General features: G+C 45.7%; 2 protein-coding genes and 1 long non-coding RNA gene across 3 annotated transcripts in view; 1 reads left to right on the plus strand and 2 right to left on the minus strand.

Annotated features, from left to right (window-relative positions):
• hdgfl3 (HDGF like 3) overlaps positions 1-11772 on the minus strand; it is a 13479-nt gene extending 1707 nt beyond the window's left edge. The window contains exons 1-6 of the mRNA XM_085274026.1: positions 11501-11772; positions 8555-8631; positions 7118-7256; positions 6863-7024; positions 3114-3248; positions 1-1696 (exon numbers count right to left, since the gene is read on the minus strand). The exon at positions 1-1696 is cut by the window's left edge and continues 1707 nt beyond it. Of these exons, the coding sequence (XP_085130152.1) occupies positions 1670-1696; positions 3114-3248; positions 6863-7024; positions 7118-7256; positions 8555-8631; positions 11501-11584 (624 nt within the window). The 5' untranslated portion in view covers positions 11585-11772 and the 3' untranslated portion in view covers positions 1-1669. The remainder of the gene's footprint in view (positions 1697-3113; positions 3249-6862; positions 7025-7117; positions 7257-8554; positions 8632-11500) is intronic.
• Positions 11709-13776, plus strand: LOC146582670 (uncharacterized). The gene is made up of 3 exons (XR_014892473.1): positions 11709-13243; positions 13317-13522; positions 13602-13776. It is a non-coding gene; the product is annotated as an uncharacterized LOC146582670 (long non-coding RNA).
• A 658-nt stretch (positions 13777-14434) lies between these two features.
• tssk6 (testis-specific serine kinase 6) lies at positions 14435-17452 on the minus strand. The gene is made up of 2 exons (XM_085273905.1): positions 17201-17452; positions 14435-15613 (listed from the first exon to the last, which is right to left on the minus strand). The coding sequence occupies exons 1-2, from the start codon at positions 17450-17452 to the stop codon at positions 14939-14941; spliced, it is 927 nt and encodes a 308-aa protein (XP_085130031.1). The 3' UTR covers positions 14435-14938.
• Positions 17453-21911: the final 4459 nt, after the last annotated feature.

Here is a 21911-nt window from a genome sequence, read left to right on the forward strand (position 1 = left end):
GAACTAACGCTGAATGTGCCGAGACATTTACCGTTACCGGCACAGCGCGACAGAAATGCTTATACTGGGTTTGCTTTAGTCAGCCTAGCTTTCATTAACCATTGTTTACATTCATCCTTTAAAATGGATTCAATTCCACAAAAACCACGCTGCGGTTACAGAGCGCAGCTGGTTAGCTACAGCAGAGCAATAAATAAATCCAGACGGCTCAGCTCTGTCGTCAGACTGCACCGGGGTTTCCTTTTGAATAAAGCGAGCTCGGACGGTCGGGTCAGTACGAACAGCTGACTCTGTTTGCTGATTGTTCGGAAGGTGCAGTCAGATCGAAGCGAGCCGGCCGAAACTTTTGAGTTTTTCTGTGCTTTTGTGAATTTTCAGCAGGTTCATTCTGCTGGGCTGTTAGCTACCTCCACAATAACACCAACACAGAACATTTTAACTGTGGTCAACATCTGGATCACACCTCTGGAACAACATCGGCTTCAGCCAATCAGCATTTAGGATTTAGAGAGCCCTGCTGCTGATGTCATCAAAAGACGTGCAGAGATCAACGTGAGCAGTTCGACGAGTCGGACAGCAACATCGAAAAAATGCTAACACAACCAATAAGCATTCACAGCACCTGGCCAGCTCACCTGAGCAACGACAGGTGCCTTACTGTGCACGCGGTCGCTGCCTGATCTGTACTGGAGACCCGATTTATTCCACACGTGTGCAAACACGCTCACACTTCCTGTCACAGTTTAAAAGTAATATTTTTCTTGCTGGTGTTACCTGATACCTACGTCTTCTGTTGTGAAGAAATTAATATGGCATATTTATTCTTGTTTGTCTAAAGCAGCCTTCTTTTATCTGCCAGTTTCCCCTCAAACAGACACATTTATAGAGGAAATCTTTAACTTTATAGGTTTGATTGATAAATATCTTTAAACACGTGCTTAGTTTGACTTTTTAATTTTTGCATAGTCGAAAGAATAATTTGTTCATATTTTACAGTCACTTTGTAACTAATCCAAGTTTTTATTATTAACACGCTGAACCACAAAAAAATATTTATTTATATTCGGTGGTTTTTAAATGTTGTCGATGTTGGCAGGAGAGCGCTCTGTGATGACATCACAAACACCGATTGGCTAACGCAGCTGTTGCTCAGATCTGCGTGTCCGTCTGTGACGAGGTTCACGGTTCGGACTAAAGCTAAAACTTTACGCTCCTAAATCAGCTACTGAAGCTTAAACACAGTAAATTAAAACACATCGCTGTCGCCTCAGGCCGAGTAGAAACAAATCAAATCAAGAATAAAGCTCCATTAAAAACACACATTATGGTATCAAAGCTCCTAAAGGTTTACATGTACTTAATGCCACTTAAAATATCCTTCAAATCATCGCATGAAACTAATTACAACCTTCAGCCGTTGATTTTCGAGGCTTCTCCTGGGATTAAGTGAGAGTGCTGAGAAATAACCCGTGTGACGTAATGCCCAGTCTCAAGCCTGGTACCAACGTGGAGGCTGATACCAGCATCAGTAAGGGTGCATCTTTCATACAAACACACACTGAAGAACAGGAAGTGGAGGTGTCGATGGCAGCCAGCAGGTGGTGCTGATGAGAAATCATGTCGTGGGGTCACCGTGCCAACGTCGCAGCTACGCGCAACGATTTCCCCTCTAGTGTTCCTCTAAGAGCAGCTGGTTCTGAGGAAGGAAAAGACAGCGTGTTCAGAAAAGCTAAAGCAGACTCGTCTCAGGCACTTTCACATTCAGCACATTTCATGTCTAATCCATTGGCTTTTTGACCATTGTTGCGGGAGCACATTTGTGAGGACTCTGTGCAGGCCAGTCAACCACACCAGTCTGGCTCATCCAAGTCTTTATGGACCTGCTTTTTGCACTGGTGCGCAGTCATGTTGGAACAGGAAGTGGCCATCCCCAAACCGTCCACACATAGTTGGGAGCATGAAATTGTCCAAAGTGTCTCTGATTGCTAAAGCATGAAGACTTCATTAGAAGTAGAGGGCCGAGCCCAGCTCCTGAACTCCGACCCTACACCAAACTTTACACTTGGCACAGTGCAGTCAGACCAATACCCAGCTACACATGGAGTGTACAAAGAAAGCTGAACAGCTATGTTGGCTACCACATTGGATTGCTGGTTGCAAAACACAACACAGTCATAAATGTCTCATAAAAGCATTTAAGCCTTGGTCTAATTAAAAGCTTCGTGGAATAAAGCTTTAGCTGCTTCTTAAAAGTCTCCACAGAGTCCAAACTCCGCAGTGCACTCCACAGTCCGGGTGCAACAGGATCTGAAACCAGTGTGAGGGAGTGAAAGGTTTTGATTCGATGACCTCAGGCTAAAAGTTCATTAAGGGCGAGATTTATGGGCAAAGGAGCGAATGTTCAGAAGGCCAATCCAACAAAAACGTGTCAGCGCGAGCTGGTCGCAGTGAGACTCACAGCAAACACTTTGTCTGCTCTCCAGCCGCTGGGATCAGCCACTGGTTTGGCGATGCAAGCGGCGAGGGCACAGCGGTAAGAATCCAGAGCATCCAGCGAGAAAAACTGACGCTGCAGTGGAGGGCGCATTTCCAACCACAACCTGAAGAGTAACTGGCAACAAAAACCAGGTACGGCTCCAGTCCAATTGGTGGATCTCCGACCTGGAGGCTCGTCCAATCTGCTCCTGAATGAGAGCCCCACAGCCTTTTTCCTCAATATCTTCTTAGGATTCCCTGAGGTACGGCCCATGAGTAGTGAAAAATATTCATGTGCCACAAACGGTGGCAGAGAAACTCTCTTATAACTGACCCAGTCATCAAAAAGCTGTTTGATGTGGAGCAGGGAGGAACGGTCATCAAACACAGCAGCAGAGGTAAATGCATCGTCTGCATTTATATTTGAAGGCTTCTTGAATTTGTACCAAGGATGTATAGAACAAATCTTTTCTGTTCTTTTCTATTCGTGTACAGTGTTTCCCAGTGATTTAAAACGGGTTAAAAACAACTTGGTTTGGGTTGAAACGCACACTTCCAACTGAAACCCTGTTTATCAGTTTGGATGCATAACTCGAACCTCTTTCTTGCCTCTGAGTGCTAACATCTTTTATTCCCACCTTACTGTCAGTGGTGTTCTGCATGAGGTCGTTGTCAGGGTCCCCTCCCTCCGAGCCGCTCTTCTGGTCATCATCCTTCTCGTCTTTCCCCAGGTCGTCTTCTCCAGACGAGATCCTCGACAGCTTTGAGGATTTCTGAGGCAGGAAAACAAGCATCAGCAGACAAACTACACATAGTTAAAGACATTCAGCTCATAGAGCAGTTCAACCGGACAACCAAACATCAGAGCAAATATCTTTAAAAGCCTCGGATCAGGAAGGTTAAAAAAACCCAACTCACTGCAAACCCCTTTGAAACCCTACGCCAGAAACAGACATGCAATATGTAAAGTGAAAATCCACAAAGGCCAATTTCTGGAGGAAGACTGCCGAATGAATGAATGTGAGGAAATGCTCAAAGAAGTGGAAACACTTGAGGGACATCTTTGTTGGTTGTGTTGTGGAGCATACAACATAACATTAGGCTGTATGCTCCACAAAGACTTACTGCAGCCTGCAGCGGCAGGTCTGCTCAAACAACTAATTTTAATAGAAGTGATGAATCAGGTTATGAAGAGAAATGAATGAAATTCTTTGTGTGACATAACAGATACAACAGGCAGCAAAGCAAAAACAAAACTCAAAGAACAATCACAGTGACAGCCCCTCCCGGAGCCCGGTTCTGATAGAGGTCACTTCCTGTTCGTCTTCTTTCCCACTGTCACCAAGTGCTGCTCACAGGGAATCATCTCTAATTCTGCAACTATGTAACTGCGTTGTATAGTGGGGTGGCTGTAGCTCAGGTGGCAGAGCAGGTCAGCCACTAATCAGAAGGTCGGTGGTTCGATCCCAGGCTGCCTCCTGGCTGCATGCCAAATATCCTTGGCATGCAGCCCCATGTTTGCCTACTGGTGGTGGTCAGAGGGCGCCAGTGTCCGGCAGCCTCGCCTCTGTCAGTGCGCCCCAGGGCAGCTGTGGCTACAATGTAGCTGCCATCACCTGTGTGTGGATGACTGGATGTGAAAAAGCACTGTGGGGTCCTTGAGGGCTAGAAAAGCGCTATACAAATACAGACCATTTATATAAAGTTAGATATGAGCTGAGTCAAAGTCCAGACCTGAAAACATGATTTTAGCTTTAATATGAGCTCATTTCTGTTTCTTTGTCCCCATCTGATTAACACACACACTCGTTTTCATATCTTAATGAGGACATCTCATTGACATAATGCCTAGAGATGGACCGATCTGATATTACGTATCGGTATCGGTCCGATACTGACCTAAATTACTGGATCGGATATCGGAGAAAAATAAAAAATGTAATCCGATCCATTAAATATCACGAAAGCACCTCACAAAACTTGCAACACGCCGTAACTCACCTCAGAACGTTAGCACGTCGGAGCAGTATGCATCACGTGATAGAGCGGCTGTGGCATGCGGGACCTGTCGGTGGTCTGGATAGCATGTGGAGCTTCGCTAGCAACCCGGCATTTCATCTCCGACAAAGTTATCCCCGAGAGAAGTAAAGCAAGTGTGTAAGTCCATCTCTGAATGTTTGTAAAGCATTCCTGCGTTAAGCTTAACAAGCGATATATGGAGCGACTGCCTCTCCTTGCTGCTACTTCAATCATGAAACTGATCAATGATCAGCTGATCGGCTTTTCTGTCGCGAGTCCGTCTCTCTTGTTTGTTTTTGGCCCACTTTGCACCAGAAAGAGGAAACCAGCGGCTGAACAACAGCAGCACGTTTAAGCTTGATCAGCTGTTGTTAGAATTTATTTAATATTACTTTCTACTCGAGGATCTTTTTCTACGTAGCTGACGGCTGTAACTGTGCAGGGGCGGATCTAGCAAAGTTTAGCCAGGGGGGCCGATAGGGCATGAACAGGGAAAAGGGGGCACAAAGACATACTTTTCTTTATTCTCATTTAAAATGTTGAGCTTTTAATAAATAATTATCTGACACTCAAAGTTTTAATCTGATGTAAAATGAATAGAAGTCAATTACTGTATATAGTGACTATTAAGTCTAATATATATACCCTAGTAAGCTATAGTACTTTTTCCTTTGGGAAGGTACCATCTGTGCAGTCTGCAATTTTGTTGAAGAAAGATGTTGAATCTATTTAATATTTCTTGAAAAATAATTGATTTCTGTGCATTTTTTTTCACACTGCATCAAATTAAGGTTGATTACGTCGATTAAGCATCATGAGGTGGAGCGTGAGGGGTGGTTCCCTATTTTTTATTTATTTATTTTTGTTGTTGCTGGGAGTTGGAACCCTATTAGTTAGGTTGCTTAATATTTATGCTAAGTACTCTTTAAAATACCAGAATAGGGAGGATGGTGTAGGTTTAAGTTTATTAGATTGATCAGTATTGCTGAACTATGAAATATTTTTTTTTGCATACAGGTATAACAGAATAGCTTTAGTGTAGTTGTTGTTTTAAACTTGAGTATGAACTTATACAAAATGCAGCAAGATATTTAAAAAACAGTTTTGTTGATTAAAAAACACTATATCGGATTCATATCGGTATCGGCAGATATCCAAATTTATGATATCGGTATCGGACATAAAAAAGTGGTATCGTGCCATCTCTAATAATGCCTTCTCGAGCTCCTGACCTAACCATCAAAAATGAACGCCTAATCCAAACCTTTACCCTAAACTTAACTGTAACCCTGACACTAAAACCACATTTCGAGTCTCAAACTTGTGGGGACCTGGACTAGCCTTCCAATGTGTTGTCCTCACAAAGATGTCTAAACACACACACGCTGCTCCCGGGAGCGCAGCACATTCCTTCGGATGCACCACATGTGCCGTGTGTAATGGAGACCAGTTGCTAGGCAACTGTGGTTGCTAAGTGAAGAGCAGGATGCGAGTGACTTTTTCAACCTGCCTCCATTTACAGCAGCTTAAACATGACTACAGTAACACAGAGAGAGAGGGAGGGAGAGCTTTCCTCCAGAATAAAGGTCAAACAAAAGACGGAGGACGTGAAAAACACGGGGAAGGTCGGAGACGCTGCTGCGGGGGCGGCAAACATCTGGGTGAATGAAGGGCAAAAGATGAAGGTTTAGACTCATTTTGAGCAATTAAAAAAATATTTAGCCGTGAGATTCAAACGATGTCTGCGACGCGGCTTTCACGTGATCCTCTGCAGCATCCATCAGATATCAGCTGATTTTATTTCAGACGTTTGTTAACATCAACAAATCAAACATTCACGTCGCCCTGCTTCATGAAATGTTCCTCAAACAGCACAAAACCGATCATCTGTTAGGTCCCGAGCGAGTAACGTGAGTCAACACTCATCACATCACCGCGTGTGCTCACAGCGATGAAGGGAGACCGAGCTCCCTGATGTTCTTTTAAAATCCATTTAAATATCTGACCAAAGCTTTATTATTGGGTTTGTGGAGAGCAGGAGAACGCGAGAATAATGCCGCAGACTTTAAATCTGGACGATTCATCTCAGATTTTTAGCTGAAACCTGGAGGTAGCGCCGAAACCTGCAGTTCCACTAATGTCCAGCAGAGGCTCCACAGTGAGTCACTCTCATTTAAAAACGTGTTTCCAGCCTGCTGTCGGAGCCCGTGGGAACATGTTGATTCAAGCTTTTCACACTAACAGACATATTTGACCCCAGCAGGTCAGATTACTGCGGCACAGCTGATGACCTCTCCTGCTCAAAGCTGAAACAAGCATCGTAACGAGCACAGACTCGTTTCGCACTCCCCTGTCTGCAGGACGCTACCTTGGAGCTGGCCGTCTTTTTCCGTTTGGACCCGGTCTTGTCTCCTTTCAGTTTCTCCTTGTCGTCTTCCTCCTCGACGGAGTCGCCCTCTTCGCCCTCGCTGCTGCCATCGGCGGCGTTCCCGCCCTCCTCCATCTCCGACGAGCTCTGCTGCTGGATGGCCTGCGAGCAGACAACGCTGCGTTTGATTAGTAAAGCTGAAAGGAGGATGTTTATTGTGAAAGGCTTTTCTTTGAAGCTTCAGCGCCCACTGACCTGATAGCCGGTGAACTTCACTCCGGGGTTGTTCTCAATCTCCCACAGGCCCTCGTTGAAGCCTTTCCTCTTGTTGGATTTGCCAAATTTGTCTTTGTACTCCTTGTAGGGAAGAAGATCCTTTGGACCCAAGAATGCACTGAAAAAGACGCAGAAGAAGAAGCGGACAGGTTTACTTCTGTTATCATAACTAAAAACACCCAGAGCGGCTTTACTGAATGATCTGAAGTTCATTGATGAACATGCGGCGTTTTCACGAGGCTCTGAGGAGACAATCTGGACGGCTCCATCGCCGGTTGGTGATATTTTTGATAGTTTAGTGAAAACGAAGCTCCATAAATATTTGACTTGTAGAGCGTGACGGCTGAACGTGACCACACAGTGGAGCCCGCTGCCTCTTTTGATCCTCGTCTCCTTCCCGACTCCAACCGGACCGTTATTTACAAAACAAACGTCAAGATTCATTCTTTATTTCTCAGACTTCTGAGGAGTCGCCCCCTGCTGGACACCAGAGACAATGCTAGTATCAGATCTATGTCCATCTTTTATATACAGTGTGTGTGATCATGTGTGATGAGCAGGGCTGATCTTACTGGATGAGAGCATGGATAGCACCAGACTGAAAGTAACTAAGTACATGTACTTGAGTACTTTTTGTTTCCGTGTTTAAATGTTGATCTTTTAACTCTGAACATTTGAAACTTTCAGTTCCTTCACTGTGTGGCTATTAAGCATAAATGTCCTGATATACAAAGATGACTCATCAGGGATGGAGCGGCTCTTCCAGAGATTCTAAATCCCAGGAATCTGGTTGAAACCAGGGATCTTTCAGGTGTCGAGCAACACGACGGATCCACAAATCAGAATATTTTTATTGTCCTTGTAACAAGTACAACAAAATATTGAAAATAAACAAAAACATCTGTATACGTGTTTACAGATGAAGCTACGCAGCAGTATAAAGCCAGTCTGTGTTACCTGTAAGGTCTGTGCATCATGTTCATATGCTTTCATGCTCTATATAATTACATTCTGGTATTATTTTTATTATATGCTGCAGTAAATAAACACAGACTTTAAAAACTTTCTCAGCTGGAGTTTTATTAAAGTTCTGGTGGTTTTGTTTTGAGGAAAGGTCAAAATTCCTGCAGAAAAACAGCCAGCATGTAAATAATTCAAATCATCTGGAACGTTAAAGCGAGACAAACGCCAATGAATCGATAAATCTGCTAATATCATGGATATGAGTGTACACACATTTTAACTCCTGCGCAGCCGATTTCCACGGACCGCCCTCCGTAGGAGGCCAAACGCCAGTTTGAGTTTATGCTCTGGATTTATTTCGGATCAAATATCGTGATTCCCGGCCCGTGGACCCGAGCGCTGCAGCTGCTGCTTGCCTCGTAAACACAAGCTGAAAAATAAAAAGGTGCGTACGTTTCATGGGTCCCGAAGAAGAAGATGGGGTATTTGTTGGCAGGTGGCTTGACAGCTCCTTCAGGAAGCTCATCAATCTGAAGCAGAGAGAGAAAGTGAATATTTATCAGAGCGATGACCAACCGAGGTCACAGAAGCCTGGAGAGAGGTCAGCGTGTTGGAGGAGGTAGGATGAAAACAACAACAAACTGTATTTATACAGCAGCGTAACAGTTACAGAAGCATCGTTTCTATCTGTGAGGATTTTTAACACATTCATGAGTTTCAATGAAGAAATTTCTCTTACAGGAAATACGACAGACACGAAACAGAGATAAAAACAAAACGAGCATTTGGTTATAAAACAGCGTGTTGGACTTACAAAGAGAAACGAATGAAGCAAGGCGCTGAAACTACTTATGTTTCATTAGAGAGGAGTTTCACACTACTTTAAATGATAGTTTTAAACAATTTTCAGCAGCTAAAATTAAATACATGTAGATCCAACCCCCGGTCCCCACAGCGCCTCCTGTGGGCAGTGATGATGCTTCTTTAGGCTGTCCCCACAGAGCGCCATACCCTCCCCGAGCAGGGTAATCATGATGTTGATGCTTCACAGGGCAACGGTGGAATGGACCGATTCTTATAGAGCACGTGAATGAGGCATACAACATGCCTCATTCACGTGCTCTATAACGACATCCATACTCCGATGGACGCATCGGAGAGCAAGTTCAGGTTAGTATCTTGCCCAAGGATGCTTGACATGCAGGCTGGAGGAGCCAGGGATCGAACCACCAACCTTCCAATCAGTGGGTGACCAGCTCTACCTCCTGAGCTACAGCCACCTTGAAGGTGAACTCTTCACCTGGGACTAAGGCACACAAACTCCTCCACCACGATGGGGAGGTGATTCAGAGCGTGGAGCCTCACAGGTGAGGTGTTCTGGGCATGTCGGGGGTGAGACCCTGGGGCAGACCCAGGCCACGCTGGGGAGATTATTTCTCCTTCACTCACTACGTGTTAACAGACCTCTCTGCACTGATTCATGCTTGTTATTAACCTCTGTCTCTCTTTATCCTGTCTTCCTTCTCTCACCCCAACCAATCACAGCAGATGGCCCCGCCCCTCCCTGAGCCTGGTTCTGCTGGAGGTTTCTTCCTGCTAAAAAGGAGTTTTTCCTTCCCACTGTCGCCAAAGTGCTGCTCATAGGGGGTCATATGATTGTTGGGTTTTTCTCTGTATGTATTATTGTAGGGTCGACCTTACAGTATAAAGCACCTTGAGGCGACTGTTGTTGTGATTTGGTGCTGTGTAAATAAAATCTGCCGGGTGGGGAATGCCTCGGTGAGGTGGAGGAGGTGGGCGGGGAGCTTGAAGCGCTGCTGCTTAGACTGCAATGACTCGGACAAACAGCAGGAGATGGATAAACAAGTAGGGAGGATAAAAAATACAATAAATGATATGTGAGTGCTGTCAGATTAGAAACAGATGAGCTTCCTGAAAACATGCTGTGAGTAAAGTACCTGCGGTCTGAGGACACTGATGGAGAAGTCCTCCACCCAGGACCAAGAACCCATCTAACTAGAACCATTCAAAGGTATGAGGCCGTGCTGTTAGATCACAGACACTTTCGCAGGCCCCCGGGCCGTATGTTTGACACCCGTGCTTTAGAGAAACAGCCCATTGGAAGTTAGAGTGAAATGTTTTTCTCTGTGCCATTATCCATCAGCTGATCACTACTCAACCACATCGTACATTTTTAAATGTCTACCTGATACAGCCACATGTTATATGTGGTCTGATTCTTGTATAGCGAGTACTTCTGCACTCAGAGCACATTTTTCATGCTCTAACATCCATACTCTGATGGATGCACCAGATGTCAACTAGAGCAGACTGGGACTGAACCAGCAACCTTCTGATTAGTATTGCCCTGCTGCATCACCTGAGCCACAGCCACCCTTCAGTACAGTCAGAGCTTTCCAATGGGTCGGTGCTCCTCTGGCAATCCGAGTCAAACCTCTCTAAGAGGAGATGAATCCATACATGCTCTCATATATGAATCATTTCTGTGTTTAAACTTTGCTTGTGCATGGAGGAACCTCCTGCCCACTGACACACCGAGTCTGACGTGAATCAGAGCTTCTGTTGTGAAGTGACAGGAGTTTGGGTGGAGCGTGTCCCGTTCATCCACTTTTACAGTCAAATATTCCTAAACTTTAGAGGACATAACAAATGTCGCTGTGCTTCGCTGCACCTTCTGCAGGGTGGAAGCTGAAGCACTGTAGGAGCCCATCACGTCAGTAACATCCTGAACCTGCTGTCAGGATTTTATCTCACATTTTCTAAAAGAACCTTTGATAAAACCTCAAACAGCAAAACCATCCTGACAGGGTCCAAACTTTCTCTCTTAGACTTTATCTGAAACGATCAGCATCCTGCACACGGTCCCTGAGCATCACCAGGTGAGCACAGGTGTGCACAGGTGTCCACAGTCACTCCTGACTGCAGGAAAATAAATCTGCATTCGTGCATTATGTGAACGCAGTCATGTGAGGACTTGCAGGAGCCGTGGGTCACTCGTGCTGCGTGAGTGGCAGGTATACGTACAGGTATACACGAGCCGTGTTTGAAGCACGGGCTCGTTTTAGTGATGTGGGACAGCAGCGAGAAGCCGACAGAAACACGGCGCGTGAGCGAGGTTACCTGAGGTCATGTGCAGGTTTAACATCACAACCACATTAAAACACGCGCGCGCACGCACGCACGCAGTGCGAAGCTGGGAGAGAAGCGCAGTTTCGCAGAAAATGGAGCCCTGCTAAGGGCCCCGAACTCGGTGTAAGATGCCCGCACACGGACGTTGCCCGGGGCCGCAAATGCGCAGAGAAATGCGGCTCCGCTCCCGCAGCAGCGGCAGGACCGCGCGCACCGACCCCGCCTCCCGCGCTCCCAGCCCAGACTCACCCTGGCCGGCCAGTGCGGGTATCCCTTCATCTTCGCGAAAACCAAATCTCCTGCCTTGTAGTCCCGCGGCCGAGGGCGAGCCATGTCTGCGGTGGAGCTCCGAGCCTGTGCAGTCCTTCAGTGCCGCGCGGGCTCAACGACCATCGGAGTGTTTACCCGCCGCAGTCACACCGACAGAAATAATTAAAGAAAGGCGGAAAACGGGCCTGACTGACGGGGCTGCCGCTACCCTCGGAGGCGGCCGTAAACGCGGCGGGAATGGCCTACGTAAGAAGCGTAAGAAGCGCGGAGAGCCACAGCGGGGGAAAGACTCGACTTCCGGCCTTCAGAATAAAAACGGCACTGCTGCTCGAACGTCCCCAGCAAACACTTCCGGTTAAATACCCGTCAGCTGACCGGTGGCTGGAAATGTTTTTATTTTTTTAATCAACTTTATTTGATAAAGGAACAAGAGCAGTAGCTACCTCAGCACCATCCATCCATCCATTCGCTTCCGCTTATCCTTTTCAGGGTCGCGGGGGGCGCTGGAGCCTATCCCAGCTGTCATAGGGCGAGAGGCGGGGTACACCCTGGACAGGTCGCCAGTCTGTCGCAGGGCCAACACACAGGGACAGACAACCATTCACACCTAGTGACAATTTGGATTATCCAATTAACCTATCCCCACAAGCTGCATGTCTTTGGACGGTGGGAGGAAGCCGGAGTACCCGGAGGGAACCCACGCAGACACGGGGAGAACATGCAAACTCCACACAGAAAGACCCCGGCCTGATGGTGGAATTGAACTCAGGACCTTCTTGCTGTGCGGCAACAGTGCTAACCACCGTGCCACCGTGCTGCCTACCTCAGCACCACAAAGATTAAATAAAATATGTACTCTACAAAATAATTTCAGAAGCTTAACACAGAAGAAAAAATATGGATGTTGCAGGGAGAGCGAACAAAAAGCAGACAAAAAACAGAGCCTCGCATTAATTACGCCTCTGAATATTTAATTTAAGCAGACTAATAACGGCGTAATTGCTTTGTGATTAGAGGAATGTTTGATGGTGTCAGTATATTTGTCGAATTCCATCAAGAAATTGAGGAAATTTAATTTTCTGTTAACCTTACGTTTGTGAATATGAAAAAAGATTAGTAAATTATTATTTTTTTAAATGTCTTGAGTCATGCTCAATAATCCAGGTAAGTAAATTCCCAAAAGTTGATTCTTTTCATCTGGATGTTTTCAGTGGGAGAAACGTTCATCAGAATCAGAATCAGAAAGGGTTTTATTGCCAAATGTTGAGCAGGTTTACAACATTAGGAAATTGCTGCGGTGCTTCAGTGCAAACATACTGTTATAAACTGCGCTTAAATAGACATGAAAAAAATAAAAGTAAGAATAAGAATTAAAAGTGCTACGTAGAAAGATATATACATGAGTGCAGGTGGTGATCAGTGCAAACATGGAATGATGCAGTGAACACAGCGTAGGGTCATGTGTTAGTGGTGGGAACAGTCGTACGTTTATTGTTCATGAGTCCAACAGCAGAGGGGAAGAAACTGTTCTTATGGCGAGAGTGTCATGGTCTACGGTGGGTGGCTGGAGTTTCCATTAGGCTCCTGAACTGACCTGGGATCCGCCCCTGGGCAGGGCCAACTCCAGCTCCTGCACACCTGGAGCCTATTGCAGGCTATCAAGCCAGAGGGATTTAAACCACACATCGATGTTCACTCACTGCCAGTTCGTCATCAACCCATGTTGGTAACAGGTCTTGTGTCTCAAGTTCTCGCTGTGATTCATCTTACTAACTAAGACTCTTTTGTGCTACAGTCGCTGTACCCACCCTGGCTCACTCCACCTCCGGACTCGGAATATCTAGTGATCATTTTGGAAATCCCTCTGTGCCTCACCTGCCTGCCCTCCTGCCATCACACTCCATCTGGAGCCCCGGATCTCAGGTCAGCCTTTCCACGCCACTCAGCCTCCCCTGGATCTTCATCATCCCCCTCTCAAACACTCCAGGTCCCTAACTGCAAGTAAGAATTGCTGCTCTTATACTGGCCACTTCTGAGCTGCCTTCACTACCTGCCTAACTTCTATATCCTCTCCCCTCAGTGTGACTGTTCCCCACTCAGCTCCGTTCCACTTCTCAGGCCTCGTTCCCTCGCCCTAGCCACGTTCCCCTGGGCACGCCACACCAAGGCTCCACGTCTCGTCATTTTCTGTCTTTGCCACGTTTCCCTTTGTTTTGTTCCCCTTGCACTTAACCGTAATAAACTATTAAATCATCTACCGTCTCCGCTCTGGGTTCCTGCACCTGGGTCCTATTCAGTACCGGCCATCCGTCGCCGTGACAGAGAGGTTCTGGTGCGAATGGACCGGAGCCTCCTGCCTGAGGGGAGCAGGTCAAACAGACTGTGTCCAGGGTGAGAAGGGTCAGCTGAGATCCGAGCTGCACGCCGCAGTGTCCTGGAGGTGTACAGGTCATCATCATCCAGGTGACTCCTTCAGTCTCAGCTTTCCTCCAAACACTGCAGCTGGATTCTTCTTTCCATGTAAAGACGAAGATCTGGCTTTGCACACATACATAAACGAAAGTTCCTCATGAAAGTGCAATCTAACATTCTAGCTTTAACCTCTCTGCAGCTTTTTGCTTCAGGTTTCATCTTTTGGCTTTTGTGCAGTTTTGAGGAGTGTTGCAAACTCTGTCTGGATTTCTCTGTGGACCTATCACAGCTCCACACTGTAACTTCCTGTTTGACATGGTTTTGGTGCATTGGCTCAGGAGCTTCGGTGAAGACGAGATGTTAGCTTCTCTTTGGTTGTAGTTTAACTGAAGCTAGTTTAAGATAAATCTGATGCTCTGCTTCTCTGGATTCAAATGCAGGCTCCACTCTGCTTTATTGATGATGTCTTTCATTCCCTCAGAGTGATCAGATTCAGGTGGACGTTAGAGGAACTGCAGTTTTGGTATTTAATTTCAGCTCTGCTGGTGTAATGGTGATTACGTCCATCTTCTATATACAGTCTGTGACTTATTTCAACTACCTTAACTGACAGGAAGTCCACCCTTCTGTTTGCAGGCATCAGGGCCTGTGTGTTAACCAGCCGAGATAGTCCTGATCAGCCAAAACACTAAAAACAATACCGGCTAAATCCATCTTTCATATAAATGTCTTTAATGTGTCCTGTTTAATGTAATACTTGCAGCCTGTTTTATGCCTGGCAGGTCTTCCTGATGTGTGGAAACTCAGAAGAATCAGAATCTTTATTGTGCTTTCGAACAATGAAAACTGTATGTAAATGTGTTCAGTACAAGTGAAAAGAAAACTTTTAAGAGACAGAAGTATATATGTACAATAAATTAAAAAAACAAAACAACAAAAAGCTGCACCTGGTTAGAGAAGGTTTATTTATTCAGTGTTTCACAGACTCCAGATGTTCATGTGAGGTTATCTGTCTGTGCGTGGAGCTGACGGTCCTTCCTCTGCATCCCAGCTGCTTCCTACAGGTGGCGTCGCTGCAGCAGATGTGGAGGCCCTGTCACACTTCTCCACCGGTTCCTTTGATACCCAGGCGCTCGCTAATATGTCGCTGACCTTCAGCCGCTGCTCCACGATGGGGTGCAGAATTCTTCGGATCAGGTCTTTAGCCTCTGGGGAAACTGGAGGATCCTTCGGAAAGTTAAAGCGGCGTTTCTTCTGAAGCTGCGCCTGCTTTTTAACGTTGGAGCAGTTAAAGGGCACCGAGCCGTACAGCATCATGTAGAGCACAACGCCCATGCTCCACACATCTGACACTTTGGGGTCGTAAGGAATACTGTGCAGAACCTCTGGGGCTGCGTACAACGACGTCCCGCAGAAGGTTCTGCTCAGCACGACCCGACCGTCCACATACGTCAGCGTCTTGCTTAAACCAAAGTCGCCCACTTTGAGGTTGTACTTTGCATCCAGGAACAGGTTTTCACATTTCAGGTCTCTATGGGCCACGTTCCTGCTGTGAAGATACTCCACTGCCCTGCACAGCTGGGAGAAAAGCTTGTGGCTGAAGCGCTCTGGTAAGGCCAGTTTGCTGTTGATGTAATTTAGGAGGTCTCCTTTGACACAGAGCTCCATCACCATGTAGACCTGCGACATGGAAGCATACAGAGAAATAAATCCAGAAATTCTCGTCTAACAACACAAGCGGTGACCATCAGGTGACCCAGCGCGCTCATTTATGACCCTAATCGTATTATTTCAGCTCGCTATCATCAAACAAGCCTGATGCGTCAGAGGTGCAAGCGTGCTCCGACGCTCCACAGACAGACACCCTCATCAGGCCTCCATTATACTGACAATTCGTTATTAGATGGAGAGCGTGAAGGTCGGCGTGGACGTCTGCGTCCCTGCTAGTCTTCTGAGACTTTACATTACAAAGCATCAACTCAAAGAAGTATAAGAAGGATGAGTCTCCAGCTGTCTGTATCAGAGTGTAGGTGAGACTAAAGCAGGTGGGGAGGGTATCAGGGCCATAATTTCCATTTATTGGGTGAGAAACCATATTTTACAACTTAAATAGATAACAGAAATGGCTTCCTAATGAATCACTTGTCCCAACTAATCAGCAAAGATCACAGTTAGTGACATTTTGCTCCTGACCCACTTCCACACTCATGGTCGTAACATCAACACTAACCGAGGTAAGCTGATGAAACCCGTCCATCAGTAGTTGGTCTAAATGTTGATCGGTGTTGTTTGTGTTGGATTTCTAGTAATTACTTGTTATTAGACATGTAGCAGATGCATCGAGTGAGCTATACTCGTGTAGCCATATTATAAACATAGAACAGTGGTGGCCAGCTTTAATAATCAAAAGTATGAGCCATGCAATAAGAATTAAAACTAATGCCTGAGATGATGAACCACGCAGGAATCCCTGCAGTTCCTCTAATGTCCAGCAGAGGCAGCAGTGAGTCAGTCCCCATAGACTCCCATATTAAAACTTTACAGCAGAAGTAACCATGTTTGCAGCCTGATACACAAACTGTTCTGATCTCTGTAGATAACTTCACCTTCAGAACAACTACAGGCAGAAGGTTTATATAACTCCCGTTTTAAAATCGTATTAAGACTTAAAGTCTGCCATTTTAGGGGCGTGGCCTCTTTGACAGACAGGTGGATGGCGACACAGGAGGCTGTAGCTGGTGGCTACAGCCTCCTGTGTCGTTATTTGCGAATCAAGAATCAGCAAATAACGGCAGTAAGAGAAGCTTTAGGTTAATTATCTTAAAATAGTTTTGGATTAAAGACAACTTGGATTGATTATATTTTAACTCCTGTGTCTTTTGCAGTAAATACAAACTAATAAGCAGTCAGACGTGTTGCATCCATGCAAAGCATCTGTGAATGTGACCGTGAGCAGACACTGGCAGGCTCTGTGAGGTTATCGTACTAACAGACTGTCCAGGAAGTCTGCGCTCCAGTTTGAGTGAAATTTGAGGATTTTATTTGGATCTTACTGAGCTCTAATTAGCTGAACACTCAGCACTCCCCCCACTCGTCCAAATCTGGTCATTTCTTGCTCCAAAACCCAAGAAGTTAAGTGTTTACTGACCAGAGGAGTCGCCCCCTGCTGGTCACTAGAATAAACCACGACCTTTACTTGTTTGTGCTGTCTTTGTAGCAGCAGAGCTCAGCGTGACGCTAAAACAGCAGAGAGCACGAATGTCTTACCGTTCCTTTGGGCGACTCAAAGATCTCGTGAGTCTTAACGATGTTGGGATGATCCAAAGTTTCCAGGACGCCTTTTTCATGAGGAAGGAACTTTTCGATGTAAACAGAGGTGCATTTACTTATGTCAGTGACTTTTATGGCGACCATTTTTTTCATCTGGGTTGAGTATGCTTTCACAACTTCACCGAACATGCCTTGTCCCAGTCTGCCCTTATACTGGTAACCACGACTCTCCATGAAGCGTTTGTCCATGGTGGCTGTGGCTGCAGAGTTAGCTGTGACTCTATGATGCCGGTTTAGTTTTCAGTGAACTGCCTTTATGACATCACTTTCTAGAACACCTGATTCTTAGAACTTTCCAGTCACATGACAGAGGAACCAAGAGCAGAAATAACAAACTTAATTATAACAGGTTGTGTTTGAGTATCGGAGGGTCTGTTTGACCTTGGGGTGGATTAGATGTGATGCCCACTGATGGGAAGACTTTTTTTTATAGCTCAAACTAAACCAACCGTCTGATGAGCAACACGTTACTTAGACTCTTACTCCTATGGAAGCAGTCGGTGTGACGGCAGAGACTCGTGTGAAAACTTTATCGTTCATGTCACTGTATTTATAGAGCTATGATATAACAGCTGTGTCACTGTTAACAATGAAAAACTAAACTCTACATATCATCCTGTTACAATATATGTTCAGATGATCAGAGTACTGGTAATCAGTGTTGGTCAAGTTACTTGAAAAAAGTAATCAGTAACTAATTACTGATTACTTCCCCCAAAAAGTAACCCCATTACTTTACTGATTACTTATTTTCAAAAGTAATTAATTACTTAGTTACTTAGTTACTTTTTAAAAACACGATTTACAACCTGAAGAGGTGATAAATAGATCTTTCAGCCCAATTCTACTTTTTCTGCATAATCCATCATACAAAATGTAATCAAATGGAAAAGTCTCTTTTTAAAACTTGTTTTATTAGTTTTAATCTTTTAACTTTATGCATCAAGCAAACATTTAATTATCTGCAACATTCACTGACTGGAAGAAATTAGTTTAACATTTAAACCTATTTTCTGCACATTCCAGCTCATAAAATAAAATATTTTTTGTGTTTACACTCAGTCTTTCAAATAGATGCAAGTAAAACACAGCAGAAAATAAATAAAGTCAAAGACTCAGCGGTCCTGTTGCTCTATTTTCACCTGTAAAGCAGGAGTGGGGCAGGCGGAGGTTTACCCTGGTGCAGGTGTGCCGCGGTCAGTGGAAGAATCCGCGAGTTTCTCTGAGTTTCCCATTACGTCGTAGCTACTTGGTGCTTGTTGGAAGTTTAGGGGTTTTTTCACTGTAAAAAGAAGTTTTCTTCCCACGCACAGCGGACACTAATGTTTTTGTCACTTTTTATGGAATCAAACTCAAAGTAAGGTCAGTACTTCCACGCTTTAAACGCTGCACGCTCATACTCTCTCTGCACTCGATATGTGATCCATTGTTGATCTGCACACAGCTGTTGCCACTAACGGCGCACTCGCTTACGTCACTGTCATGAGACATTCTCGCAAAAAATCACGGTTTTAGTAACGCAGTAACGCAGCGTTCCTACGGGAAAGTAACGGTAATCTAATTACCGTTTTTGCAATAGTAATCCCTTACTTTACAAGTTACTTGAAAAAAGTAATCAGATTACAGTACTGCCCATCTCTGCTGGTAAATGTAAAGCTGCAGGTAGCTACACACCTGCTATTTACTAGTTAGGAAACAGTTTTAATTATTATTTTGCTGTTAAGAGTTATTTATTGTTAACTGATTGTTAATAAGCATTTACCATTTGTTACTCATGGTTATTATTAAGTGTTAGCCAACATTCAAAACATATCAGACACATCTGTGCTGCTGGATCGGCTCATACGTGCATCGAAAACATGAAGGATATTTGTTTATGATTGCAGAAAATCGACCTGCTGTTTTGTTTGACGTGTGATTAACGATGTTTCTTTATTGTTATCTGCCGTATTTATTGCACCTCCTGCTGCCTTGATGGCCAGTTTTTGAAGATGTTGTATCTGACTGGTGGATGTTTGTGAAGGCTGATGGGTATGTGGCACATCTGCAGCTTTCGTTAGGCCACGTTTGGCTTCAACTCGCAGTGCTAACTCAGTCTGGTAAACTCGCCCACGGGGCCAGATGTCAGGTATGCTGGAACTTCAAGGCCACATCTGGCTCATAGAAGTCTTGCCAGGACTGTAGCTGAGTACTCAAAATAACCCCAGTTTTTCTCACCTTCAACAAGAGTAAATAAAGATGAAATCCAGTTTTTTAGTCAGGCTCAGGCTTCAACCTCATTAGCTCCTGTGTTATGTTTGATTCGTCTTTCAAACTGAATTTGTAGATAAAATCTAGCATCACAGCCAGCTTCTCCTGACTCAGACTTTTTTAAACACTTTAGCAGCAAAGACACAATTATTGTGACTGGAAACACAAACATATTTGACCTGCTGGCTTCTTTGCACAGGCTACCTGTGATTCATTGCATGGGGTTGCTGCTGATTACTGACGACGCTGCTCTCTTTGCCCTGACTGACAGTCAGAGCTTTCACAGCTGCAGACTCTGGAGGTCCTCGCTCTCTGGATCAGGACTTCTGCCTCACCAACAGTCTTCAAATCTCGACTGAAAACTCGCCTCAGCTGCAGGGTGAGAACAAGGATCCTGTTTTTACTTTTTGCTTCTAATTTTTCTTCCAAACTGATTTGGGATAACTTTGTTTTTTCTCCCTGACTGTAAACTGTAAACTGTGCAGTAACTGTCAGCCTGAAGCTCAGCCGGAGACATCAGAGGGAAGCTGGGACATCTGTGCAGACATTTTTATTGCATTTGATCATATTGGTACTTTCATGAGGTCCGTGAGTCACTGTTCCAGTAAATCCTGTGTTTCACAGAGTTTTCCAGCAGATGGCGACAAGAAGCAAGCAGCTGCTTCAGAAGGAAGAGCTGAGGTTTCATTTGTGTAACATGTTTTGTGTGGAGACAGTTAAAAATAATAAATGTGTGCATGGTGTATTTGCATGTGAGCGATGACAGATGCTGAAGCCCGGCGGGGTCGATTACGTCTCTGTATCCGCTCTGACTGCAGCCTGACCTGCAGGTGGCAGCAAAGGCAAAGACAAGCGACGGACCGGCTGTCCTGCTTTGCATCACATGGTTCGCATCTGTCTCCTGCAGATATTTGTGGACTGCTGAGCCGATGTCATGTAGCGCTGTTTCCCCATCAGGAAGCCATTAGGCCGCAGTGGTTACCTGCCTTCTCCCCCTCTCTGCAGCTATTTTTCTCCAAGCACACTCACTTACTCCTTACTTGCTCTGCACACGCCCCCACTGCCAACACCTTGACAACAGGTGGTGGTACGAAAAGCCTTTCCAAGGTGCTGTCACGTTGTTGGGTTAGGCTTTTAAAACTAATAGCATTAGGCGGCCGGGGTCACAGCTTTTTACAGCGTCCTTGAAGTTGTGTTTAATTCGAAATGTTGCAAAACTTTCTCTCTGCTGCTCGTCGGTGCACAAACACCCGGATAAATCTGGCTTCTATGGCTGCCAGTAGCGCACTGTCAACTCCCATGATCCTAAATAGCCACAGTCATAACAATGCCTGCGACCGGCCACAGCACTTCACAGCCACGAAGCCCCCCCGGCACGCTCAATTTATCATACATTTTGCACTTTCACACTGTTCACAGAAAGACCTTCATGTGGCATTAATGTTAGTTTGTGAAGAAGCCCTCTGACACCCCGCCTGATGCACCTTCCACGGCTCACAACCTGAAGGGAAAGGCGTGAGCCGAAGACCCCGCCGCACAAATGTGGGCAATTTGGTTTGCGGCTGACACCCGGCGCTCTAAATAAATGATCTAAATGCTCGCCAGAGATTGTTTTGCCACTGCCGCCCCTCAGCAACGACACGAGGGGCGGGAGAGGGGGCCGACGCAACCCCGTGGCCCCGCGAAGCCCGGCCAGGATGAATATGTGGAAATGAGGCAGACATCCAGTAAATAATAGTTGCCATTGTGCCCCTCGGTGAGCAGGGGGGCTGGGGATGGGCTGGAGGGGAGGCGAGGAGGCAAGGGGGTGCGAGGGTGGTGGTGGGGGCTCTGCATGATATGCCAGGCCCTGACATGGCACCCAGACCCAGAGCTGTCACCCCTGCGGAAACATTACCCTCGCCTCCACAATTTGTGCACTTAACACTTCAGTTGGCACATGACAGGTGCTTATTTCCCCGCACTGGCTTTCCCCCTCGCAGTGATGCCTCTGAGCCCAGGGCACGCTCAGCATCTGGTACGGGTGTCTGTCCGCCGAGCTGCTCGCTGGAAGTGTGCGACTACACCAGCGATACTTTTCACATCCGCTCACATCGCATTCGCAGCCCACTGAGCTTCAGAGTGTGTGTGTGTGTGTGTGTGTGTGTGTGTGTGTGTGTGTGTGTGTGTGTGTGTGAGGGACAGAAGAGTCGTGTGTCTACAAAGAGGCTCAACATGGTGCATCAGATCTCTCGCACAAAGGGGACATGAGTTAGGATAAATACGTGTGTGTGTGTGTGAAAGACACACAACCCCCCTCACATAATGTGTTAGTTTTGCAGTTAGTCTAACAAGCTTTCTCTTTGATCAGCACATTTTAATATTTGAATATATGGCATCAAAATCAGGATTCATGTGG

The sequence above is a fragment of the Mchenga conophoros genome, linkage group LG1 (assembly GCF_057382185.1).
Source record: "Mchenga conophoros isolate Kocher_MC1m ecotype Shallow Benthic linkage group LG1, M_conophoros_male_GT1.1, whole genome shotgun sequence".
NCBI lineage: Eukaryota > Metazoa > Chordata > Actinopteri > Cichliformes > Cichlidae > Mchenga > Mchenga conophoros.

Bases quoted from the DNA above. Each gene is read 5' to 3' on its own strand.
- tssk6 (XM_085273905.1), bottom strand. From the start codon at position 17,452: ATGGACAAACGCTTCATGGAGAGTCGTGGTTACCAGTATAAGGGCAGA. The intron at 15,614-17,200 runs GTAAGACATTCG...TCCATGTCGCAG, and splicing joins TTGAGTCGCCCAAAGGAACG to GTCTACATGGTGATGGAGCT.